The 25,614-nt window shown below is 35.0% G+C and overlaps 1 protein-coding gene and 2 long non-coding RNA genes across 3 annotated transcripts; all 3 read right to left on the bottom strand.

Moving 5' to 3' along the window:
- Nucleotides 1-1,025: 1,025 nt before the first annotated feature.
- LOC109184003 lies at nt 1,026-2,390 on the bottom strand. Its single transcript, XR_002054676.1, has 4 exons — nt 2,209-2,390; nt 1,970-2,078; nt 1,748-1,836; nt 1,026-1,123 (listed from the first exon to the last, which is right to left on the bottom strand). It is a non-coding gene; the product is annotated as an uncharacterized LOC109184003 (long non-coding RNA).
- Nucleotides 2,391-19,716: 17,326 nt separating this feature from the next.
- Nucleotides 19,717-20,349, bottom strand: LOC109184004. The gene is made up of 2 exons (XR_002054677.1): nt 20,024-20,349; nt 19,717-19,935 (listed from the first exon to the last, which is right to left on the bottom strand). It is a non-coding gene; the product is annotated as an uncharacterized LOC109184004 (long non-coding RNA).
- An 880-nt stretch (nt 20,350-21,229) lies between these two features.
- LOC109183974 (putative late blight resistance protein homolog R1A-4) lies at nt 21,230-24,232 on the bottom strand. The gene has a single exon (XM_019334002.1). It carries the CDS (start codon nt 24,230-24,232, stop codon nt 21,230-21,232), a length of 3,003 nt encoding a protein of 1,000 aa, XP_019189547.1.
- Between the last annotated feature and the right edge of the window lie 1,382 nt (nt 24,233-25,614).

The following is a 25,614-nucleotide window of genomic DNA, read 5'->3' on the forward strand; positions in this document are numbered from 1 at the left end:
AGCAACAGTAATGGAGTCCTCCTCCTGGACAGGTTGTTTACCTTGGCTGGTGAGCAGTTGGTTGACCAGTTGGGTGTGAGAGGAGGTGGATAAGGAAGCAACAGTAGCAGACAAATTGTTGATTTATTTCGTGATGCAATTCCAAGGCTTTGACAGATTTCTGTGAAGCTTTGATGGCGGATTCAACGTAAGGCCTTAACTCCTGTGTGAAAATTTTCTTAAGATCAATTTTGTAAATCTTTTCTTTCCTTTCTCGAAACATGTAGATCTTGTATAAATACCCCTTGAGGCACATTCAAATGAAAAGGGATGAGCTTTTAATCTTCTAGCAATAATAATACTGTCAATTGGGCATCTCGTTTCCTTCAATAATTATTGTTTTACGGTTGTGTTGGTTCCGACTACCTCGTGGCCGTAAAACCAACAATAGTATGATATTTTTAGTAATGTCTACATATATTTATTCATAACACTAAAAAAAAAAAATTAATCAGTAATCTTTCTGGAGTTTCTGATTAAAAATCAACCATAAAAACGAAAATATATATTGATCACCAAGTGACTGGGGGCCATAGAATAACTAATCATTTGTGTAAAATATTTCTAAATTTGCAAATGAGACACAATAACAAATCCAAATTTGTTTGAATTAACATAATGGATGGGGATGGACAACCAAATTATTCACCTTAAATTATTATTATTATGTCTCAATCATATCCATGACTAGATCAGATATGCGAATAACCCTCCAACCATGAAAAGATAATTTGGGCAATTTAGGACAACCCCACCCAATTCAAGTTGGTCAAGCGATAACCACAAATTTATAATTCAACTTGGTTGAGTCGATCAGTTATGGGCAATCCAACCCGCTTGGGTAGTTCAACTAGTCACAGAAGTGAAATTTGTTACCAGAGATCAATAATTGAGTCTCACCAACATAATCCTGTTACATTGGGATCTGAGGACACTTGAGATAGGTGATTCCACTTTTTGTCACAAGATATGGGCAACCCAACAATTCCTTTAGCTACATCCCATACTTTTCCATGCATGCATGGAAGGTATTCTACAAGTTGCTGGTAAACCTTCTCAAATTCTCATCACTACCGTTTTTACACTGAAAACAATGCAACAAACCATCATTGTTACAAAAACAAATTGCTGAGGTGTTAGCCACTACAGAGGTGCAAGTTTTGCCAGATAAATTCATACTGTAAATCTAGAGAAATACAACTTCTCTAACTGCATTATATTATAGTAAACTATTTACCACTATCATTTAAGTGGTTAGTTAAGTGTTAACCTCTCAAATTTTACTCCATAAAAGTAGAGTTGTTAGCAATTAAAGAGGGGTGAGTTTTGGGAGATTATTTCATATTGTAATTGTAAAAGGAGTGCCCATTTAAAGTAAAATGGTAACAGATCACTGTCAAATCTATGCTTTGAAGCCATACATGATGCGTAAGATGGAGCTTATTTATAGTTAATTCTAAAAATAGAAGTTTTCAAAATTATACTTAATTAGTCTTGCGAATCATTATCAATATGGCAGAGACAGACAGTACAAAATAAACATCATTAGTTAATTCTTGCAACAAAAAGTGGAATTGCCTCCACACCCCGGCAACATCATTAGTTGACTCAAGTATACTGACAAAGGTTTCATCAATGACAGTAAATCATAAATGACCAACATATATACATCAATCTCCTTCACAATGTTTGGCGAAGAAAAACTGACCATTGTCCATTTGACAGGAAGCCACAACTCTCAATTATGGGGGATTGAGGAAGTTTATCCTTAATGCCTTGCAAATGAGAAACATTTGGCTGTTAAACAATATCAAATGCATTTTTTTTTTTTTTTTGAAAAAGAAACCATAAAACTAATCATGTTTTATAATAGATCATAAAGTATGTTGGATATAATTGGCAGACATGAGATATGTATCTATGTACATACCATATTTCTAATAGCATTCACTGCAAAGTGCAAACACACCCCAACCAAGTCATCTTCTACACACTCTTCTATTTGTGGTTCATCATATTCACAGGCCCTGTTTTTTGGTCTATGAAAATAATGCAAAATGTAGAAAACAAAATTAGATAAAAAAAAAAAAAAAAAACCACAAGTTCATAAAGAAAGTTAGTATTCTTATGGAATAGAAAAGAAATAGATCAAATGATGTAGCTTCTAACCTAAAAAATGTAGTTCCCCAATTCAACTTGCTAATCTAGAATCTGCATAGCAAAAGCAATAACGGAATGGCCACACTAATCTAACTTAATTGACCGCAGGTTCAAATTTTCTGTTAAACACCAAGGGAACTTTTCCAAACAATAACATCTCAAGACTAACAACTAAAGACATGGGAAATCACCATCGCTTAGCTTGCGCAATGCTCAAGTTTATTAGCTTCAAGAAGCTAGCAAGAGTCGTAGTCCATAGAATTCTCAAGCCCTTCCAAATAGTCAAGATTATCCAAAATGATGGGATTACTACACCATCCACAAGTGAAACTGGGCTCTAAGTCATCTTTAATTTAATGGTTTGCAAATGAGAAACTACTTGTCTGTCAAAGAATGAATACCCACTGCATTTTTCAAAACAAGGTAACTGTATCAATATAATGATAACACTTGGAATTTATCGAGTAACTAACAACGGCAGAAAATTAGTTGCCAGTATCCAACTTAGTTGACGGCAGGTTCAAATTTTCTATTAAACACCAAAGGAACTTTACAATGTTTGGCGAGGAAAAACTGACCATTGTCCATTTGACAGGAAGTCACAACTCTCAATTATATGGAAAATGGAGAGAACAAAATGAGATCAGAAAAAGAAATAGTAACAGCGAGCTATTGTAAAGAATGTCTAAGAAAATAAAAAATTTTGGATGAAGCATGATTAAGCTTTTAACCTCAAACATTCTTGTGCATAATTGATGCAGCCTTCTTGAATCTGCCTGGCAACAACAACACTACAAGGGCTGCACTGTTTCAACTTAATTGACAACAAAATATTGCAAAACTCCGATCCCGGGAATCTCTTCCAAACAATGGCAGAATCTTAGACACAAGTGCCAGAGATATGGAAGGAATATTTATTAGCCTTCAACTGCTTCTGGCTTTTTTCTTCAAGAAGCAAGAATCCTAATTGATAAAATCCTCCTTCAACTACTTTCCATTCTTTTCCGTGGAAGGAATATAATTTTCTTGCTTGAACACCTTAAGCTAGAGCAAAATGCCAACTACGTACCGTTATATGCCTCTCAAAATGATTAAAACCCATTAAATCTCAACTTCTCGGGTAGGAAAGGAAACACAGACCGATTTAAAGAGTTACAATGCAGCCAACAGAAACTTAGATCATTAGCTTCTCAAGCCCTTCCAAACAGTCAAGGTTGTCCAATTGATGGATTACTGCACAGTTCACAAGTGAAATCGGGTCATTTTTAATGGCTTGCAAATCAGAAACTATTTGTCTGTCAAAGAATATCCACTGCATTTCTTGAAACAAGGCAATTATGATCAATAGTATAGCTTGAATTTTTGGAGAATACGATTTTTGCAGGTTCTGCAAGCTAAGCTATTTCAAAAATACTATGCATCTGGCAACTTCTGGATACTCATCTGTAGTAGTATTTCTTTCATTAGTGAGGAATCATTCACTCTTAACCAAAGAAGTAACTAATTAAACTGTCTAGCTAGTGCATCTTTCTATTATGTTGTTGGAGTGACTGCACAGTACATTTTCACAGCTGAGGTCTAAGGAAACAACACCAGTCCTCCCCCGGTTTGCACACGAATACATAGAGCAATATTGATGTTCTTTCAGGTAATAATAATGTGGTGATAGATTAGAGTGATATAATTCTAAATTATAAAAATGAATTTATTTTTTTGTAATTACAACTACTATACAAGCCTGACTCTAGTGTAAGCTACACTTAATAGATAAAATCTTTATCTTATTTATATATAATAAAGCAGAATCTAGCAACAAAATTTACCTCCAAATTGTGAATGCATTTTGATAGAAACAAGATTAGCAAGTATGAATGCATTAATTGTATGGGTAGATACATTTATACATATTTTTTTTGAAGTTGTTATGTGTATTTATATTTTATAAATTATATTTTATTATTACAGCTCTATCCCTATCTCTATATATATTAAAGCATAATGAAGTATGGAAAAAAGTTTATTGTGTTCAAATTTATTGGTAAAGTTTTATATTTAATATAATTTGTGAATATATTCATTTAAACCTCAATTATAATTAATTTGACTCCACATATATAAAGAGGAGAAATTAGATACAAAATAAATATAGTTCTTACATAAATAATCTTTTTCAAATGAATAAGTTTTTGGTGGAAATTTTCGACAAATATCATCTGCTATTTTATTTACAAGTTTTATTTAAATACGTTAGTTATATAATTAAAGTAGTTATTTCAAATTCAAATTCCTTTCAAAAAAAAATCAAATTCAAATAATAATACAACTAACAATAAACTTTAAAAATTTTCAAAAAAAAAAAACAATAAACTTTAAAATCAACATAATAATAGCATAATTAAACTTTTAAAAATATTAAATACTACATTGTATAGTTATACTTACATTTTTAATCAAACTAATTCTGAGTTCAAGAACTCAAGTACGTTTTTCTGTTTACACAATCATTACTTTCTTTGCTAATTCAGAGGATGTCAAAAATTTAATTGGTAAATTTGTTAAATTAATAATAGTTCGTGCATCGCACGGGACAATTACTAGTAAATAAATAAAGTGGGATGTAACTCTATAAAATGCAAAAATTATACAACTGAAAAATCAGTACATCATTTTATTTCGTATTCAATAATGCAAATAAAAAATGTAGATACCAGACGCATGTAGTAACCTAACACTTCAAATTTTCTGAGAGTTGTATACTATGAGGCTGGACAAGACTTCTTACATACACACTTTTGTATTTGTTATCATCATATTCAGGGTCTAGAATTTTGATCTGTGAAAAATAATCCAGAAAATGAGATCAGATTTTTTTTTTTTTATTTTTTGAAAAAGGTACTATTTTGTAAAGAAAGACAGCATTGATAGAAAAGAAATACAAATTAAGAATGAAACAAGTTTTAGCTTCTAACCTTTAAATCCGTGTATCCTCTCTTTTGTTGAAATTGCTCGGCACAAGGAAAAGGGAAGAGTGACACCCCTCCAACGCAATTGACTCCAAGTTGTCACATAGAAAATTCTTTGGCATTTCTTCCAAACAATTACCCACAGGCCACAGGAGCAAGAATCTTAATTCAGAAAATCCGCTTTCTGCAACTTTCCATACAGCTAGCTCCATGGAAGGAATTTTTCAACTTGAGCACCATAAGCTGGGGTAACATGGCAATTACATTTAAATCCCACTCAGAAATATTAAGGCCCCACTCAACTTTGTTAGGATCGATACGGTTCACAACACCTAATTACAATGGCAACTTGGGCGGAAATATTGAGAATATTTCTAGTGTAAGATTTAGAATAAATCATACACACAATAAAGACAATTTGAAGAAGGATTTTTTGTATTGGCAACAAGAAAAATAATAGGAGTTACAATATACTCTCTATTTCTCTCTACTAGCACTTTCTATGCTAAACTACCAAGAAAGGATACAAGATCAGGAGAGATGGGATGAGATGGGATGATACAAAATGGCAAATCAACTCCCTATTTATAGTAGAAGGATTAGGGGTTGTTATGTAGATAGCCAAAAGTCTAGGGACTAAATTGCAAATGTTTATGTCAACAATTGTGGCTACCCATCCAACTTCTTTCAACAATTTGCCTACTGATTTACTGACAACTTTGTTGAATTTGGGTTGCTGCTATCATGATAGTTCCCATGCTCTCATGTATTCCCATGTTTGACTTTAATTACTTACAAATCTCCCACTAAAGTCAAATCATGGATCTTCATCCTTTTTTTGCCAATCACCTGCTGCTTGCATACTTGTTAGGCCAATTGAGGATCTACACCATACGAACTTATCGTTGGTAATCGGCTTTGTCAACATATCTGCCAGGTTATCTTTAGTATGGATTTTCTGTATATCCACACTTCCTTCTTCCACCTTTTCACGAACAAAGTGATACTAAACTCGTATGTGTTTCGTCTTGGAATGAAATGCTGGATTCTTTGTCAAGTACAAAGCGCTCTGACTGTCACAAAATAGAGTTATTTTCTCTACTTTGTGCCCGAGCTCCTCCAATAGCATTTGCAACCATATCGCCTCTTTACTAGCTTGAGTAGCTGCTATATATTCTGCTTCTGTCATTGACATTGCCACAACAGACTGCAGCTTCGAGACCCAGCTTACTGCTCCGCTAGCAAGAGTAAACACATAAGCCGTGGTGGATTTACTACAATCAAGATTACCTGCATAATCTGAATCAACATAGCCTTTAATAATGAAATCTGATCCTCCATAACACAATGCAATATCTGAGGTACCCTTGATATATCTAAGGATCCTCTTAACAGCATTCCAATGCTCTCTACCAGGATTTGCCATGTATCGACTGACCGCTCCCACTGCTTGTGCAATGTCTGGTCTAGTGCAGATCATAACAAACATTAAACTGCCCACTGCTGATGCATACGGTACTCGAGACATCTCCATCCTCTCTGCTTCGTTGCTAGGACTCATACTTGAGGATAACTTGAAATTAATAGAAAGAGGGGTAGTAATTGGCTTACAATCTTGCATGTTGAAGCGCCGCAAGATTTTCTTCAAATAGTTCTGCTGCGAAAGCCAAATCTTCCTATTATTTCTGTCTCGGTGAATTTGCATCCCTAGAATCTTGTTTGCTGGTCCCAAGTCCTTCATTTCAAATTCCCTAGCCAATTGAGCCTTCATCTCTGTGATGCGATCATTGTTGTGAACTACTACCAACATGTCATCAACATACAACAGCAAAATGATAAACTGATTATCATCAAATCTCTTGTGATATGCACAAGGATCTGAATTAAATCTGTTGTATCCAAGGCTCAAAATGAATGAATCAAATCTCTTATACCAACATCTCGGCGCCTGTTTGAGACCGTATAGAGATTTGTTCAACCTGCAAACCAAGTTCTCTTTTCTTTCTTCTTCAAATCCTTCTGGTTGGAGCATGTAAATCTCTTCTTCAAGTTCTCCATGTAGAAATGCAGTTTTCACATCCAACTGCTCAAGATACAAGTCAAACACAGCACACATCGCCAAGACTGCTCTAATTGTTGTAAGTCGTACAACCGGAGAAAATATCTCGTTGAAATCAACTCCTTCTTTCTGAGCAAATCCTTTCACAACTAATCGAGCACGATACCGTTCCACTTGATTATTGCTATCTCGTTTGATCTTATAGACCCACTTATTTCCAAAAGCCTTCCTTTCTCGTGGTAACGGCACAAGTTCCCATGTTTTATTCTTATGGAGAGCTTCAATTTCTTCTTGCATTGCTGTCATCCACAGAGAAGCATCTGGACTTTTTATAGCCTCATGGTAAGTTAATGGCTCACCATCTTCTGTAAGTAGACAGTATGCAACATTTCCCTCCATAGAATAATCTGAGTGCCAAGCTGGTTGCTTCCTCTCCCGAGTTGATCGTCGAACTTCTGAAGTTGAAGACTCAGCTTGCTCTTGTCCATCATGCTCTATTGTTGCTTCAGAGGAAACTGGAATTTCTTCTTCCTTCCTTCCTTCAATTTGTATTGTAGTTGTCTCTGGTTTCTCATTCCCAGTGTTTTCACTTCCTTGTACCTTGTTTTCTACAAATACAACATCCCTGTTGATGATAACCTTGTGGGCTGTGGGATCCCACAAGCGATACCCCTTCACTCCATCAGCATACCCCAAGAAAACACATTTTCTTGATTTAGAATCAAGTTTTGATGTTTCTTGAGTGTTGTATATCACATAAGCCGGACTCCCAAATGTATGCAAGTGAGAATAACTGGATGGCTTACCAGTCCACATTTCCATTGGCGTTTTCAGATCAATTGCGGTTGATGGAGACCGATTGATCACATAACAGGAGGTTTTGACTGCTTCAGCCCAAAATGAATTTGCCAAATTTGCAGTCCTCAATATTGCCCTTGTTCTTTCCAACAAGGTTCTGTTCATCCGCTCTGCCACTCCATTTTGTTGTGGAGTATATGCCACCGTGAACTGTCGTTTGATACCTTCTTGTAGACAGTATCTATCAAACTCATCACTAGTATATTCTCCTCCATTATCCGACCTCAAACACTTGATCCTTTTCTCGGATTCAAGTTCCACACGCGCTTTGAAGATTTTGAAAACTTCAAATACATCCGCCTTCCGCTTGATTGGATACACCCAACATCTCCTGGAGTAGTCGTCTATGAAGGATACAAAATATTTTGCACCTCCTAGGGATATAACTGGTGCTTGCCAAACATCGGAGTGGATCAGCTCCAAGATAGCTTTGCTTCTTGCTTTAGAGCTCTTGAACTTCAATCTATGCTGCTTACTTGTAACACAATGCTCACAAAAAGGTAATGAAACCTTTTTTAACCCTGGAAGAAGATGTTGATCAGCAAGAATCTTTAGACCTCGTTCCGACATGTGGCCAAGTTTTTGATGCCACATCGTCGTTGATTCCTCTATAAGATTGTCTGATGCAACAGCTGCTTCTCCTTGTAGTTGTGTTTTTCCTTTAAGCATGTATAGATTGGCTGCTATCTTTTCAGCTTTCATCACAACGAGCGCGCCCTTGGTTACTTTGATGATCCCATCTTGAATGTGAATCTTACATTCACGGCTATCTAATTGTCCTAAAGACAATAGATTTTTCTTCAGGCCTTTCACGTGTCGTACCTCCTGGATAGTGCGAACAGTACCATCAAACATTTTTAGTTTGATAGTACCAATGCCAGCAATCTCTAAGGCATGATCATCTCCCATGAAGGCGGATCCTCCAGAGACAGGTTCATATTCATGAAACCATTCTCTTCGTGAAGTCATATGCCATGTTGCTCCGGAGTCCATGAGCCAAACATCAGCTAGACTTTTCCTGCCTTCTACAATTGTTGCTGCTTCACTAAATAAAACTTCACCTCCATCCGATGTACTCACAACACAACCCTGAGCATTTGATGTCTCAGAATTTTTGCCTTTGACCGCATCTTTCTTGAGCTACCAACACTCAGTCTTGTAGTGCCCCTTTTTGCCACAGTGGAAACACTTGACATTCTTCTTACTCCTTGATTTCGATCTACCTCGGTTGTGACTCCCACTGGAGCCAGACTCCATTGATCTTCCTCTTGATACAGTCAATGCCTGAGTTTGTTGTGAGGTTCCAACGTTATCTTCTTTGTTTTTGCGCCGACTTTCTTCTTGAAGAACCGCAGCTGCAATGTCATTGAAGACAAGTACCTCCTTGTTGTTGACTACATTGATAATGAGTTGATCATACGAATCCGGTAGACTTTGGAGTAAAATTTCAGCACGTTCACTCACGTCTATTTTATAACTCAACGCTGAGAGTTGTGAAAATAGAGTGTTGAGAATGTTGATGTGCTCAGTTATCATGGATGTCTCCATCATCCTGAGAGTATATAGCTTCCTCTTCAAGAAGATCTTGTTGTGCAGTGATTTGGCCTCATACAAATTTACGAGAGTATCCCATATCTCTTTTGCCGTATTCTTCTCTTCCACACTTGATAGGACTCCATCAGCAAGCGCTAAGTGAAGATCGGCAACAGCATTTTTATCCATTTCTTTCCACTTAGCATCGTCTGTGAAGTCGGCTAGTCTTTCTTCAATTGCTTCTAAGCAGTTATTTTTTCTGAGAACTGCTTTCATTCTCATTTTCCACAATGAGAAATTGTTCCCATTGAACTTTTCAATCTCATACTTTGCCGCCATTGTGAGTGGTGTTCTTGATTCAAATCCTGAACAATATATCTAAATAGTATCGTATAATAGAACACTCCCGGTCTTGTGAACCGCACACCAGGAAAATACTTCTGGAGAAGAGAGGTGAGTCACAAATGGACTGCTTAAATACCAAGTCTTAACCAGATCTTTTCCTAGACATGTACAATCACTTTACCAGAATGAGTTCTAACATAAACGATATAATAAAGATATATCTATGAACCAACCTGGGGCTCTGATACCACTTGTTAGGATCGATACGGTTCACAACACCTAATTACAATGGCAACTTGGGCGGAAATATTGAGAATATTTCTAGTGTAAGATTTAGAATAAATCATACACACAATAAAGACAATTTGAAGAATGTTATAAATATTATTATTATTATGGACATTATTGTATATATCGTAGTAATTGTAATTGATAGGTTACTACCTTTTATATGTATTGTAATTACTTTATATTTGGTGATACCTTTGTATAAGAATTCTAACGATGAATGAGAAATCTTTGGACCTTACCTCTCCATTCTCTGTATCCCTTCTTCCTGTTTTCATATGATTATATAACACGTTATCAGCACCTTGCTCTACCTCCTCGATAATCTAAGTTTTTCTATCCTATAAAAATTGTGAAAATATGAACGATCGGAACCGGTAATCAAACGTCGCGCAGGCTGCATCTTATCGCCAGAGGCGATTACGAATCTGGAGCCGACGATCAGTTTTTAGGCCTTCTCAAGCCTTCATTCGAAGGTCGCACGTTGATCGCCGTCCAGAAAGCCAGAGACTTGATGTTTTGAAGTATTCATCGGCGGCCCAATTTTTCGACGATCCGGTCGGTTGAACGAAGATTGGTTGGTACTGCTGGACTCGTCTCACCGCGTCGATCCACGATCTGACCATCAACAATTGACCACGGTGATGGGGCGACTGCAGCCATACCGTCCGTGCCACGATCGGATGTCGGAATCGCCAGCGAAGACGCCGTCGATCGGACTTCGGGAAGGTTGGGAGAATTCACAGGAAGCCGCGGATCTCCATTATGCAAGCAGTCCTGCGACCGAGAATTTGCCATTTTGGTAAGGCCGCTTTGCTCCTCTCAAAATTCGTCGACTCCTTGCACAACCGCGACCAACAGCGGCCTCGGCCTCTGCTCCTTTCCGGCGAGGTAGCCGCGACGGATCGAACCACCAGCAGCAAATTGGCGAAATTGTTGATGATAGCGCGAGCAGATCGGTGATGACTAGTGGTGAAGCAGTGGCGGCTTTTTCCTCCTGCGTATCGGCCAAGTCCGGTGATTGACGATGGGCGGCCGGAGTCCTCTGCCTCATCGCCAGAGCAAAAGAAGATACCAGGAAGGCGGTTTTGATTTGAATTTGCTGTACATCACATAAAATATTATTGCTATGGGCTTCCCTGCTGGTGATATAAGCTCTGGATTTTTTTTTTGGCTACGTTGAGTGATTCTACCGAAACCACATGGAAGAAGTGATTAAATTTGTTTTGAGACACATCATAAGGGAAATAACAACCACATTAACTCCAAAAGTCTTTGCCTTGATCAAAGCAGCATGAGCATGGCATTACAGGTACCACCCCTCCATATGCTATATAATACTTCCAATATTTCAAGTAGGGGTGTAAATGAGCTGAATCGCTCGCGAGTTGCTCATGAGCGGTTCGGTCAACGCTCGGCTCAAACTCGGTCAAAATCGAGCTCGGCTCGAGCTCAAGTAGCTCGTGGATTAAACGAGCACGAGCCGAGCTTAGGAATTGTAGGCTCGCGGATTGACGAGCCGCTCGCGAGCCTTATAATATATAATATATAATATAATTATATTATATTTAGTATATAAAAATAATAATTAGGGGAGGGAAATTAAAATACTTTAATAGTTATGTATGGATAAAAGTCATAAAACAAAGTAGTTTAAATTTTAAATCAAACCGGTCAAATTTGACATCAAAATTGAACTCAAATTCAAGCCTAAACTCGAGCTCGAGCAGCTCGACAATTGCTGAGCTCGAGCTCGAGCATCAGTTCATGAGCTCGAACGAGCTCGAGCTCGAGCTCGAGCAGTGCTATCATTAACGAGCACGAGCATGAGCCTACCCAGGCTCGGGCTCGGCTCGGCTCGTTTACACCCCTAATTTCAAGTCAAGCCATCCCCGAGAACACTTCCCAAGGAAGTAACAGATTAATTCTGGGGGCAAACATGTGCCCATTATCATTGATAAACGGTACTTTTCATAAACACTTATTACTTATTTATGTTTAAATAAGCACTATTATTGATAGACAATGATATCTGCATTTTAATAGTTGTCGTTTAGTCAACTTTGTACCTCTTGTGTATTAAATTTGTTTGCATAAATTTTGGAGGTATAATCTGGATATTTGATATTCCATGAAAGATTAGACTATATATGACAAAATATTTCCCAAAAATAATGGAATTATGGTGTTTTTATGGTATCTAGAAAGAATTTTTTTTACATAGTAATCACTGCCTGAAAAATTCTGATCAGCACAGTTCGAAAACTAAATTCGTGAAAAATACTTGTTGAACTCCTTTTGGTGTGAAATTTTTTCTGGAGAATCTAGACTTGTGATATTTGATGTCTGTAAAAAGATTCTGTTAAAAATATGCTTTGGTTGTTCCAGAAAAATTCTGTAAAGTTCCGGCAGTGTGCTGCCAGTTATTTTTCTGTCTGGCGCAGTGTTAGAAATTATTTTGGGAAAAATACTTCTAGACCTTGGATTGGCATGAAAATTTTCATGAATGTTCTAGACTTGCTGAACTAAATATCTGCAAAATTTTGTGCCAAAATGTGTTACCGTTTTTTTTTTCCAGAAAATTCTGCAATCAAGGTCAAAATTTTGAAATTTTCTGCCAAGTTTCAATTTAGCTTGTATATCTTGCTATTTTGTGATGTTTCATGCTTGTATGAAACCATGAGATAAAATGAGAGCTTGCTTGGAAAAGTGTTGTTTTGACTCCCCGAAATAGGAATGAATGGGCCCAGCAACGAACATGTGCTCGTTACTCTTCGGCGAACGGTACTCCTCTCATTTAATTTTCTAATATATGAATTAATAGAATATCTCTTGTCATGGCATGTCTTGTGTGTATCAAACATGATACCCTTTATTTAAAATGGATGTGCATGACTTAATTGAGTTTTTGGTGTCCAAGACATAAGGGACAATTATATCACATATTGAATATGCTTCTCTTTAATTGACAACATTTAGCATATAATCTCTTGATTAGGCTCATAGAAGAAATTTTGTTATTTCTCTTGTTGGCAATTAATTATTTGATATAGACCATAGCTATTGTGATTTATCACACAACTTATAAGTGAGACAATAGCATGAATTATCTATATGGTTTTCATTGTTAGATTGCACCTGTCGTTGCTAAACCTTAATTTGATCTTGTGATATCAATTAGATGATATGAGTCTAAATATTGTGATATATAGCATAAATATTGAATATAGCTTTGCCCAGAAGGTGAATTTATTGCACTAATTATATGATAATAGCACCAGGACAAATTCCCCAAATGTAAAATTGACTTGGTACTGATATTAAAAAGTCAATTGTTATTTGTCCAAATTCAAGTTTATTGGTTGCGCTAATTTATTATAGCATTGTTTCACTTGAGTCTTTGACATTGAAATAAATACCAAATTTGAGTATTTACACAAAAGGATAGTACCTAATTTTTTTTAATATAGTTTTGCCCAGACGGTAAACTTAAAATGTCAATTTATCTGTCACTCATTATCTTGCATGTCATTTATGATAGTCACATTGTACTCCAGTAGTAGTTCTTTGAGTGACCAATGACTCATGACTCGTGAATGAAGTCTGCAACTCCTATTTTTTTTAATGCTATGCTACTATGCAAAATTGCTATGTGCTTAACCGCCAAAAGTGAGTCACATCATGTTGGTTTGCCTGAAGCAAACAAATTGTTAATATTTGATAATTTTTGAACATCTATACTTCTTTTGGCGTTTAATCTCCCTAAGATTGTCGAATGTTTTACTCATTTTGTTCAATGTGCATGCTATCCCTATATGATTTTATATGTCACTTGTGGTAAATTTCATATACATTTGAGAAATTATTGTGTTGCGATAATCTTTACATTTTAGAGACCCAATTTTTAATTATGGCATGACCAATTGGGTCACTGAGGGCAAACATAATGAGTTAGATATTACAATTTCTTATCCACATGAGTTTTGATAGAGCATGTGTGAAAGAGAAATTATTGAATTATCTGTTTTGGGGATATACTTTTGTTTGAAATCCAAATCTAACTCACTGCATATCACAAACCAATCCCTCAAGGATTGTTATACCTAGTACATGGTTTCAAAATAAACTTTTCCCTATCTGCGTTATTATTTATAGTGCGCAGTCTATTTCAATATATCACCACCACATCGTACCTCTAAAAAAGGATACCAAAGAAGCCTTAGTCTCTTGATTAATTAATGCCAAGAGCACATGATAGGATACTAATATAAATATCCTTAGGTACGCTGACTGCATACTTAATTAATGAAGATCGTTTCTCGGCATTAGGGGGAGATAAGATTCAAATTTAATAGAATGCCAAGAAATTACATAAATGAAAATATCTTCATTATTTAAATCCATGTACTAGTTAGACTGAACTGAAAGTTCAGAAGATGATATATTTGCGATATTAGCAAATAATCTGCCAAATACATCTATTGATCATACTAATCATAAAAGAGTGACTAGGTCCATATACCATCCCCAATTTGGTCTACCATCCCCAATTTGGACCAAATATATCTACTGATACTCCTTGATGCCAGAAGTGTAGGAGATCTATCGGTGTAAGAGATAAAAATCATTATACTAGATCTAGTAAATTAACATTGTCACTCTTGATATACCTTGAATAATTATGTCTTGGAGACGTTCGTCTAGATGACGAAAAACCCTAGTCAATTTATAGGTGCACCAAACGAACATAATACTAGGGATGCGGGACAACCAGATGTGATCTGAATAAAGTTCTGGGAAATGTTTAGAATCTGGTTGACTTGAATATTGCCATAAGCTATTATAAATGGGAGAGATTTATGAAAGTATTATAGTTGTCGACAACACAATAGCATGTACAAATTGCTCCATTATATGATAATCTGGATCCAGAGTTATGCACCCGAAGTGTCATGACTATTTAACGTATAAAGGAGCAATTAAGGCATAGCTCGACTCGCTAATTATTAATAATTCTCTTTATAACAATACACCGTTAAGAGTTAACCCCGAAGGTTACAAGTGGGTGTGTGCACGAAAGAGAAGTAAGAATAATGAGGTGATATGATATAAAGCGAGTTTGTAGTCTTATGGGTTCACGCAGATACCCTTGATTGATTTTAATCAAACATATTTTCCCACGATAAATGGCAATAAGTTCCGCTACATCATTGGCAGAATAATAAATTAGATATGCAACTAATATTAAATTCAAAAGTTCCCGAAGGATTTTAAGTTCTCAAAATGAGAAAAAGTGAAAACCGCACATTAAAATATTAAGGTCTTTATAGGACCTGAAATAGTTAATATTTATTTTGAGAAATCCCTGATGGATTTATAATTCCCGAAATGAGAATTTAAGTGTCATTATATTTACTCTTTAAAGGGTTGCGAATGGAGTTAATATCCTCATTGAAGGAATAATATGTACCATTGTGTGCTCGATAAAGGGTTGATAATGAACTTATTTATTATTTATTATCTAAGTTAATATTGATGGTGGAAAACATCAATAAAATATATAAAGGGCTTGATGATGTCAGCCCATATCTAAAGGCGCAGTTTTTTGAAACAAAAGTTTGGGAAAGCTAAGTATTATTTCGACTTGAAGATCGAGTTTTTCTTTGAAGAAATTTTTATACACCAGTTAGCCAATATATGATTTTGATTGGATACTTAGTCAAACCAATATACAGTGGGCTACTTGGGTACTGGCTATTATTTTTGTATCCCCATAATGCCAAGTCCCAAAACTGGCTGTACTATATTTACCCCCATTGTCCCATAAAGGGTCAATAAAGATTGTGTTGCACAAATGATAAAAGGATATATAATGAAATCCTTTTGACTAGATATTATGATATCAATATTATACCACGTGAACTCCAGAAGAGTCACGAGATTATTATAGAGTATATTTATTCAATTGACAATTGTATATATTTATTTACAAAATTTCTCTATACAGTTTGGAAATTTAATGTATGAGAATTAAAGATTGTTATCTTGAGGGGGAGTATCATTTTACATGAATCAATCCTGAAGATTGAGTCTTAGATGACTAACGGCTGTACTCTTTTCCTTAGTTAAGTTTTTTTTTTCCCACGCGGGGTTTTTCTTTAAATCTAAGGTTTTTAATGAGGCAGCTAATCTAAAACAAGAATAAACATACATCATGCACTCTTTTCCTCAACTAATTTTTCCCACTGGGTTTTCTAGTGAGGTTTTTAACGAGGCATGAGTATGATATAGTAACATAAATGGGAAAAAGTTGCAAAATAATTGCTTAAGTAGACAAATTCCCAAATCCTGAAGATTACGACGATTATGCCTTGAAGGCTTATGATTGTACTCTTTTTCCCTTTAACTAAGTTTTTCCCACAGGGTTTTCTTAAGTTAAGGTTTTTAATGAGGCAATCAGTACAAAATATGTTCTTACAAATATCATGTACTCTTTTCTTCAACTAGGTTTTTCCCACGTGGTTTTCCTAGTGAAGTTTTTAACGAGGCATGAATACATACATTTATACTCTTTTGTCTAGGTTTTTCCCACAGGGTTTTCCTAGCAAATTTTTACAAGGCAGGATCATGTCAAATAATGTCCAAGGGGGAGTGTTATAAATATTATTATTATTATGGACATTATTGTATATATGGTAGTAATTGTAATTGATAGGTTACTACCTTTTATATGTATTGTAATTACTTTATATTTGGTGATACCTTTGTATAAGAATTCTAACGATGAATGAGAAATCTTTGGACCTTACCTCTCCATTCTCTGTATCCCTTCTTCCTGTTTTCATATGATTATATAACAAAGAAGGATTTTTTGTATTGGCAACAAGAAAAATAATAGGAGTTACAATATACTCTCTATTTCTCTCTACTAGCACTTTCTATGCTAAACTACCAAGAAAGGATACAAGATCAGGAGAGATGGGATGATACAAAATGGCAAATCAACTCCCTATTTATAGTAGAAGGATTAGGGGTTGTTATGTAGATAGCCAAAAGTCTAGGGACTAAATTGCAAATGTTTATGTCAACAATTGTGGCTGCCCATCCAACTTCTTTGTTGAATTTGGGTTGCTGCTATCACGATAGTTCCCATGCTCTCATGTATTCCCATGTTAACCTACTGAAACACAAAGAACCAATAACGCCTCCACTAAGGCTCGAACTCATAATCTTCCAAATGGAAGTCTAACCCGGATACCATTAGACCACATAGTCCTGGTCCCCATGTTTGACTTTAATTACTTACAAACTTCAACTTCTTCAGTCTTGAAGGATACATATATTATTTGAGTATATTATTTTGTATAATGTATATTCAATACACAAATAATGTACTTTTAGTATATTAAAAATGTACTTTTTTTATGGTCCACATAGTACTTTGTGGACCATGGTCCACATAAAAATTTGTGTGGCAAAAATAAGTACTTAATTCATTTTTACATAACAAACAACCAATTTATGTCATTAAGTGAAATGAAGTGTAAATGTATGTATTAGCTTCACTACATTAAAAGAAATATATGAGGCATTGGGGAACTTCTTAATTGCAAGATTAGCAATGTTGTCTGGGGCATATCTACAAAGAGACAGGTGAAAATTTATTAGATAGCCAAAAGTCTTGACAATCATGCATATATGATTAAAAAAATTTCTGCAACATATTCAATTAGCACACCTATTTGCAATTAATTAAACTCATATTCTCATATCATCATCATCGATCTCATATAGGTACCGGATGATAAACTTGCCTGCACGCTACATACAGCCACAATGAATCCTTTGTTTCAACACCATCTATTAGCATCTAACTATTTTTTTTGAGCTATCCATTGCCTTGATGAGAATGCTATATATATATATATATATATATATATATATATATATATATATATATATATAGGCTTTGGATCTGGTGCACCCCCTCTAATAGATGGGCCCATGAGGCCTAATAATACCCATTGATTAGATTCTCATCTATGGTTGAGATTAAAAGAAATATTTTCAGTTATTATCTATGGTAAGGTTAGATTAGTAATTTGGTTAGTTGATTTAATTAATGAATTAATTTAAAAGGAATATGAATCATCTTTTGATGCTTTTGAGGATGGAAATTAATAGATTCTATTAATAAAAAGATTAGATAACATATTTAACATGAACAAGCTGGTGATAGTAGGAGCAGCAAGTTAGGACTAATTAATGCACCTGATCCAAAATCTATATATATATATATATATATATATATATATATATATATTCACAAAACCGGGTATTATCATATGTACTGCATCTTTCTATTATCTGGGAATGAGCAAGTTATGCTTGATGCCCTGCAAATGAGAAACATTTGGCTGTGAAAGAATATCGATCTTTTGAATGAGAAACCAGAAAACTAGTCATGTTTTATAATAAATCAGATAGTATGTTGCAATATGCATGTTTATGCATATATATGTACCATTTTTCAAACATGACAGCATGCAGTAAATTCACTGCGAGCTTGATCAAGTCGTCTTCTACATGTAGATATGCTGATTCCTAATATTCAAGCCTGATGATTTTAATCTATGAAAAAATAAGACAACGAAATAAGATCAGAGAAAGAAATAGTAAAGGCTTTTATAATGAAAGTAAAAAAGTAAGAATGAATTGAAGCATAATATATAGCTTCTAACCTTAAACATTCTTCATTCTTCGTAATGGATACAATGTAACCCGTATCAAATCTGCTTGGCAGCAGTGACAACGGAAGGGGCGATACTTTTCCATCTGTAATGTAAATCATATATATAATATATATCTCCATCTGTAATGTAAATCATGCACCCTACTCCTACTTTATCTGCAGTAAGTTGGCACCTATAAATTTGCACATATATGACACACAACTATCACATGAAATTCCTAGCTTTATGAAAATTCACATCTCATCTTTGATTATTTTTAAAATAATATCAGTAATATTATGTATACCGTACCCTCGCCTTTACTTCTTGATTTTAATTTGTTCTACCAAAAATTCAGATGTTTTGTTTTATTGAACATCATTCCTTTTTAACAGCACGAGTCCTTCCTGTATGTAACAGATCCCCACATTCATCTTAACAAATTAAAAGAAAGAAATTTCAGTACATTTTTCTTCAAGTTTGCTGGAAAACTTTTTCAATTTTATTTGCTTCGACAAATTTCATAGAATAGAATTGTGACAATCTTTTCCTATACTCCTCTCCACTCTATTTACAAGGAAAAAATAATAATTGCAAGGTAGATATGATCATCATCACAAAATTAAACCTTTAACTGCATTGTAGTAAACCATTTACCACTACCATTTAAGTGGTTTAGTTAACCCTCAAATTTAATTTGCATTATAAAAGTGGTTAGTTTGCATTTTTTGTTTTTGGATAGTCTGCAATAGCATCTTACATTCATAGTAACAAGTTTGTAAAGAAAGTTAGCATCCATATAGAATGGAAAAGAAATAGTACAGTTGAGAATGGATCATACGCTGTAGCTTCTAACCTCAAAAATGCAGTTTCCCATTTCAACTTGCCAGTACTGAATCTGCTTAGCAAAAGCAACAAGCTAGGGGAAGGCCGGGCCACACTAATCCAACATAATTGACTGCAGGTTCAAATTTTCTGTTAAACACCAAGGGAACTTTACAAACAATAACATCTCAAAACTAACAACTCGAGACATGGGAAATCACCATCGCTTAGCTTGCGCAATGCTCAAGTTTATTAGCTTCAAGAAGCTAGCAAGAATCTTAGTCCATAGAATTCTCCTTTAGCTACTTCACATACTTTATTACAGAAGGCATTCTCCAAGTCACTTGTAAAACTTCTCAAACTCTACTAACTACCTGTTTATAGTGAAAAGAATGCATCAAACACATCATCATCACAAAAACAAAGTTGTTAGCTAGCAACTGTATGTAGAGGTGTAACTTTTGTAGGATAATTTCATACTGTGATTCTAAACTTCTCCATTTTCTATTTCGTACTGTTAGTTGTTGGCAAATTCAATGTTTCATTCATTTATCCTAACAGAAATAGTAATTAGTAGTTCAATAGCTGTGAAGTTCTTCTTTTGCATGTGCTGCAACCTCTGCTCTTTGAAGAATACAAATTTTTTGCACATAAGAAATGCACAAACAGAAATTTATTTAGACTGTTATATAATATTCAGTACTTTATATAATTCTCTTTTTAGATCAACTAAAACAGAAATTTATTTAAGACTTTTTATTTTTTATTATAATCTGACTTTTAAATCATATAACTAAATTTACCTTTCAAAATATCGTTTTTCTTAGATTTTTTGGCCGTCGCCGACATGGGCATGACGATGAGTAAAAGTAAAAGAAGGATGGCTATTCTTTTTTCCATGGACATGGCAAATCTTGCGATTATTAATGGTAGCGTTACAAGAACTTTGGATGTGCATTTCTTATGTTGTTATTTTTTATTTACATCTGCATGTTCTGAATTTACAAAAGCATTTTCAAGAATACAGTAAAGAAATGGTAAACAAAATCACCTGAAGACTGACTACTGGATCACTGTAAAATCTGCAGGTTTCTTAATTCCATTAATGAGGAATCATTAAATCTTAACCAATCTAATGAATTTATTTTTTGTATATGCAACTATATGTACTGTATTTGGCATGAAAATAAAAATATAGGAGCAATTTAAGACACATGTAACCTAACACATACCGTTTTCCAATAGTTATTTACTATGGGGCTGGCTGGCCAAGTCATCTTACATAGACAATTATGTATGTGTACTCTGTGAGTCATCATATTCGGGGGCCAAGGATTTTGATCTGTGAAAAATAATGCACAAAAACAAATGAGATCAGAAAAAAGAAAGTCAGCATTGAATAAAAAAGAAATAAAAAGAAACATGATTTAGCTTCTAACCTTAACATCCTCGAATCTTCTCTTCTGTTGTAAGTGTTTGGCAAAACCGACAAGGGAAGACTTACACCCCTCCAACTCAATTGACTTCAGGATCTTAAAACCAATTGGGATCCGTTCCAAACAATTACAGGATCTTAAGACTAAGTGTCTGAGCATCCGAAAGTGCGTCTGGCCAACTACCCACTGCTTGAGTTCTTTAGCTTCCAGGAGCAAGAATATTAGTACAGGAAATCCTCCTTTAGATATTGAGTTCCATACTGTTCCATGGAAGGCATTTTCCAACTTGAGCACCTTAAGTTGGGGTAACTTAGCAATTACATTTAAATCCCGCTGAGAAATATTAGTTCCACTCAACTTCAACTTTTCCAGTCTTGAAGGATACATACACTGTTTTGGAAGGGCTGCATTGCAACCAATGGAAACCGAAATGCTAAGCTTCTTAAGCCCTTTCAAACAGTTAAAATGATCCAAAATAATAGGATTGCTGCAACATCCTCTAACGTGACTGGGCTCTATGTCATCCTTCAAGAAAATTTTCAGATTTTTTATGTTAGGGAACTTTCTGTACACCTTTTGTCTGCAATGAATTGGTTTCATTGCCCAAGATAATGTTTGTAAATTCTTTATATCAGCACTTGGAGGATCTACCATATATGAATTGCCAAGTTCAAGATGCCTTAAGTTTGGTGGCTTCCAAATACTAGACGACAAATGGACTGTTGGTGCTCCATCACCGGAAACAACAAGTGTCTCTAAATTTGGATTATTTGACACTACATGATCCAAATCCTCAAACCATTGTGTTATGGATAGGTATCTCAGAAAAACTAAACCTCCTAATTGCACTCTTTGAAGTGATATAGAAGTATCAAAAGCCAAAACTCTTAACAGCTTCGGAGGAACAAACATTTTAGTACTTTCAAGAAAGAAGAAAATGGAGCGAGGGATGTTCTTACCAAAGAGCACATAATAGTCAAAACTGTGTGAGTAAGCACTTAGCCAACGACAGGAATTTGTAAATGCTTTTAATGATAATCCTGAATGTTGCTGAGTATTTACTGCACATAAAATACCTCCTTTTTGAGCTTCTCCTACGCAGAAGCTATGTAAGGCACTGTGCATTCTACAAGTCTTTATTATGCCATTACAACTTCGATCTTCAATTAAGAGAAGACTTCTATCATTAAGCTCTTGTAAGTACTCATAAGCTTCATCTTCTAACTCCTTATGTTTCAAAGGCTTCACAAATCCCTCGGCAATCCACAACCTTATAAGCATTTTAACCAGAATTTTTTTACGTTTTGGGAAGACTCCAAAGTATAGAAAGCCAACTTTCAAATGATGTGGCAACATATTGTAACTAACACTGAGTGCATTGCGATCTAGAAGTCCCAATGACTCTAATTCCTTTTCAATCTTTTTCCACCCTTGTTGTATGTTGTTGCATTTAGATAAACGCTTGGCAACTTCAACAATTAACTGGGGTAATCCATCACATTTCTCCACAACATGGTTCCTAATTTTTTCAAATTTAGGGGCCAAGTGCTCTTCATCAATAGAAAGGATATTACAAAATAGTTCCCAGCTTTCTTTAGGATCTAGCAAAGTCATCTTATGGGTATGGGCATATAGGTTGAAGTAGTGTCTAGTGGTTAGTAATATGTAACTTCCAACTAATCCATTAGAAATAACACACCTTCTGATGTCAGTCCAAGCTTTCTCCCAAGTTTGCTTGCTCATAATGTTGTCCAAAACAATTAGATACTTCTTACCAGCAAAGCATTTGCGTACCTGCATTTCTAGTTCGTGAGGAGTGCTTCCCTTTTTAATTACATTTGGCTCTTCTACTGGTGTAATTGACTGAAGAAGTTGGCTTAGCATTCTGCTCCTATTGTAGTGTTGAGGAGGAGGCATAGTAACCCAAGCTCTTACATCGAAATAGGATGCGACTGATGGATCTTCATACACATTTCTTGCTACAGTCGTCTTTCCAATACCCACCATTCCAACAATTGAGATTATACCTGGTTTGACAAAACCGGGCCAAAAGAGTAGGTCCTTTATGACTCTACAATCATTGTGACGGCCAACCATTTTGCCCTTAGGCTTTAGAAAGCCATGCGAGGTGGATCCATCAGATTCAACATTCGCAGCGCTAGCATGTTTTAACCAAGTATTTGATGGTTGAGTTTGATTTGCCTCATCAACTTCATTGCTGCTTCTACTTTTGATTATGTTCAACAACTCTTGTACGCTTTCTGCTGCTTCTTGCAACATGTGATGGAGTTTCTGTGAAGCTTTTTCTTGATGTCCGGTGTGTTTGGCTATAAGGAAGTCTGTTACTTGTATTTGGAAGTCATCTTCAGTTTTGAGTGCGAAGTTTCTGATTTTGGTTCCCAATTTTTTTATTGCAGCACCAGAATTTTTGGAATTCCTCTCCTGCAATAAGCAGCCTAGCAGGGTAGAAAGGTCGTCTGAGAATTTTACCATTGTTATTGCTATTTTATCAGAACCACGCACCGTTGGGAAGTGTTGCTCTAAGTAATACTCAATTTTGTTGATGAGAATAGTTAAAGCATGACTATGACTACCCATTTTTGATGACTCCAAGAGCTGCTCTGTTGCATATTTTGCAGCTTCTTGCAAAGTTTGATAGAGGAGGAGTTCATAGTAAGCTGCAAACTCTTCTCCATACTCTCCTCGGAAATGGATGAAGTAGCTAAGTTGTAGTTCAATGTCGTCTTCAGTTCTGAGTGCAAACTCTCTGATTTCCATTTCGAAATCTCTGACTTTGATTGCATCATCTTCATCATCACCATCACCAAGGGATTCCTCCTGGTGATAGACCAGATGGGCTTGCAAATGAGAAAGATTTTGAAGGAAAGACTTGATTCTTGCAAGATCGCGGAGAGACGGGCTTACCCTTGGTGTTTGCCCAAGAAACTGAATCTCAATGGTTTTAATGAGAGAAGTTAAAGCAACAAAAGCCATCTATCTCTCAATTCCAATCTTCAATTTAATTTGCTGGATGGTAAGAATATGTATGATCTGATCTGATCTGATCGAGAAGAGCTAATTAGCTTGCTGCCATATATGTTTTTATATATTGTAATTTTATTAATAGCTAAAGATGAGAGAAACTTCTAAAGTTTATTATTAATAATCTAAAATTAAAGTGCGTGATTGAGGACATGAATGCATTATTATATTTCTCCTCTCATCTTTTTTCAAACTTTCATTATAATCTTCTGTCCTTCCCACCATGCTTTATTTTTCGTCTTCCTGCCCTGCCCTACGCATTACTTCCATATCAACCTCATGACTAAACAATTGCTTTCCTATTATACATTAATTAATATATAGGAAAAATGTACAAATAAGTCACTTAATTATTTGGAAAGTAACGATTAAGCCATCCAATTCAAATAAGATGTGCTCCAAATAAATCTACAAACCCAAAAAAATGTTGCAATTAACATTTTAAACAAGTAACTTGCCATTTATGCTTACTAGGATTGTCAGATTGAATTTTTTTTTAAAGTTTTTTTTTTTTTTTTCACTCAAATTTGCTTCATTAACCATGATCCGTGAGACGGTACGGTCCATTGAAGTTTTTGCAATAATAATAATAATAATAATAATAATAATAATAATAATAATAATAATAATAATAATAATAATAATAATATTGAGAGATGATGAGAAGATAGATGAGATATTGATTATAGCGTGATTTTTTTATTAATTATTTTTTTTTGTATGATATCTCCTTATTAATTTTGTTGAGTTTAGCCTATATGTGTGTTAATTAATAAACAAAAAAAGAGTACTACGGAGTACGCTTTTTTAAAACATTATTGAAATGTCATAAGGCCATCCCAATAGGGGGATTTTGCACAGATTTTAAGAAAAAATGATGTGTTAGAGGAGAGAGGGGAGAGGAGAGAGATGGATAGGGTTGTTATGTTATTTAGGGAATTTTGTAAGAGTTTTGGGGGTTTTGGGGAGTTTTTTTTTTAGTTTTTGATTTTGTTTTTTATTTTTCCTTTTCACCCATTTCTCTTTCCTAATCATACCTACAAAATCTCCTCAAAATCCTATCACTAATAGTCAACTTCATATTTGAATGGTAAATTAAATGATACAAACAAGTAACTCCAAATTTATTTTATTACTAGTTTTTTACGCGCATTGCACGATTGGGATAATGCCCAATGTTTTTTTTTTTTTTAAATAAGTATTTTAAAGTATATCAAGACAAGATTATATTGGACTTGTTCATGCATAAATAATTGAATGTTGAATTTGCGTATTTAAATAGGTAATTCTAAGTTTACAAATGTAAGATAATATAGTCAAGATTGATTATAATT

The sequence above is a fragment of the Ipomoea nil genome, unplaced genomic scaffold (genome assembly GCF_001879475.1).
Source record: "Ipomoea nil cultivar Tokyo-kokei standard unplaced genomic scaffold, Asagao_1.1 scaffold1237, whole genome shotgun sequence".
In the NCBI taxonomy this organism is placed as follows: Eukaryota; Viridiplantae; Streptophyta; class Magnoliopsida; order Solanales; family Convolvulaceae; genus Ipomoea; species Ipomoea nil.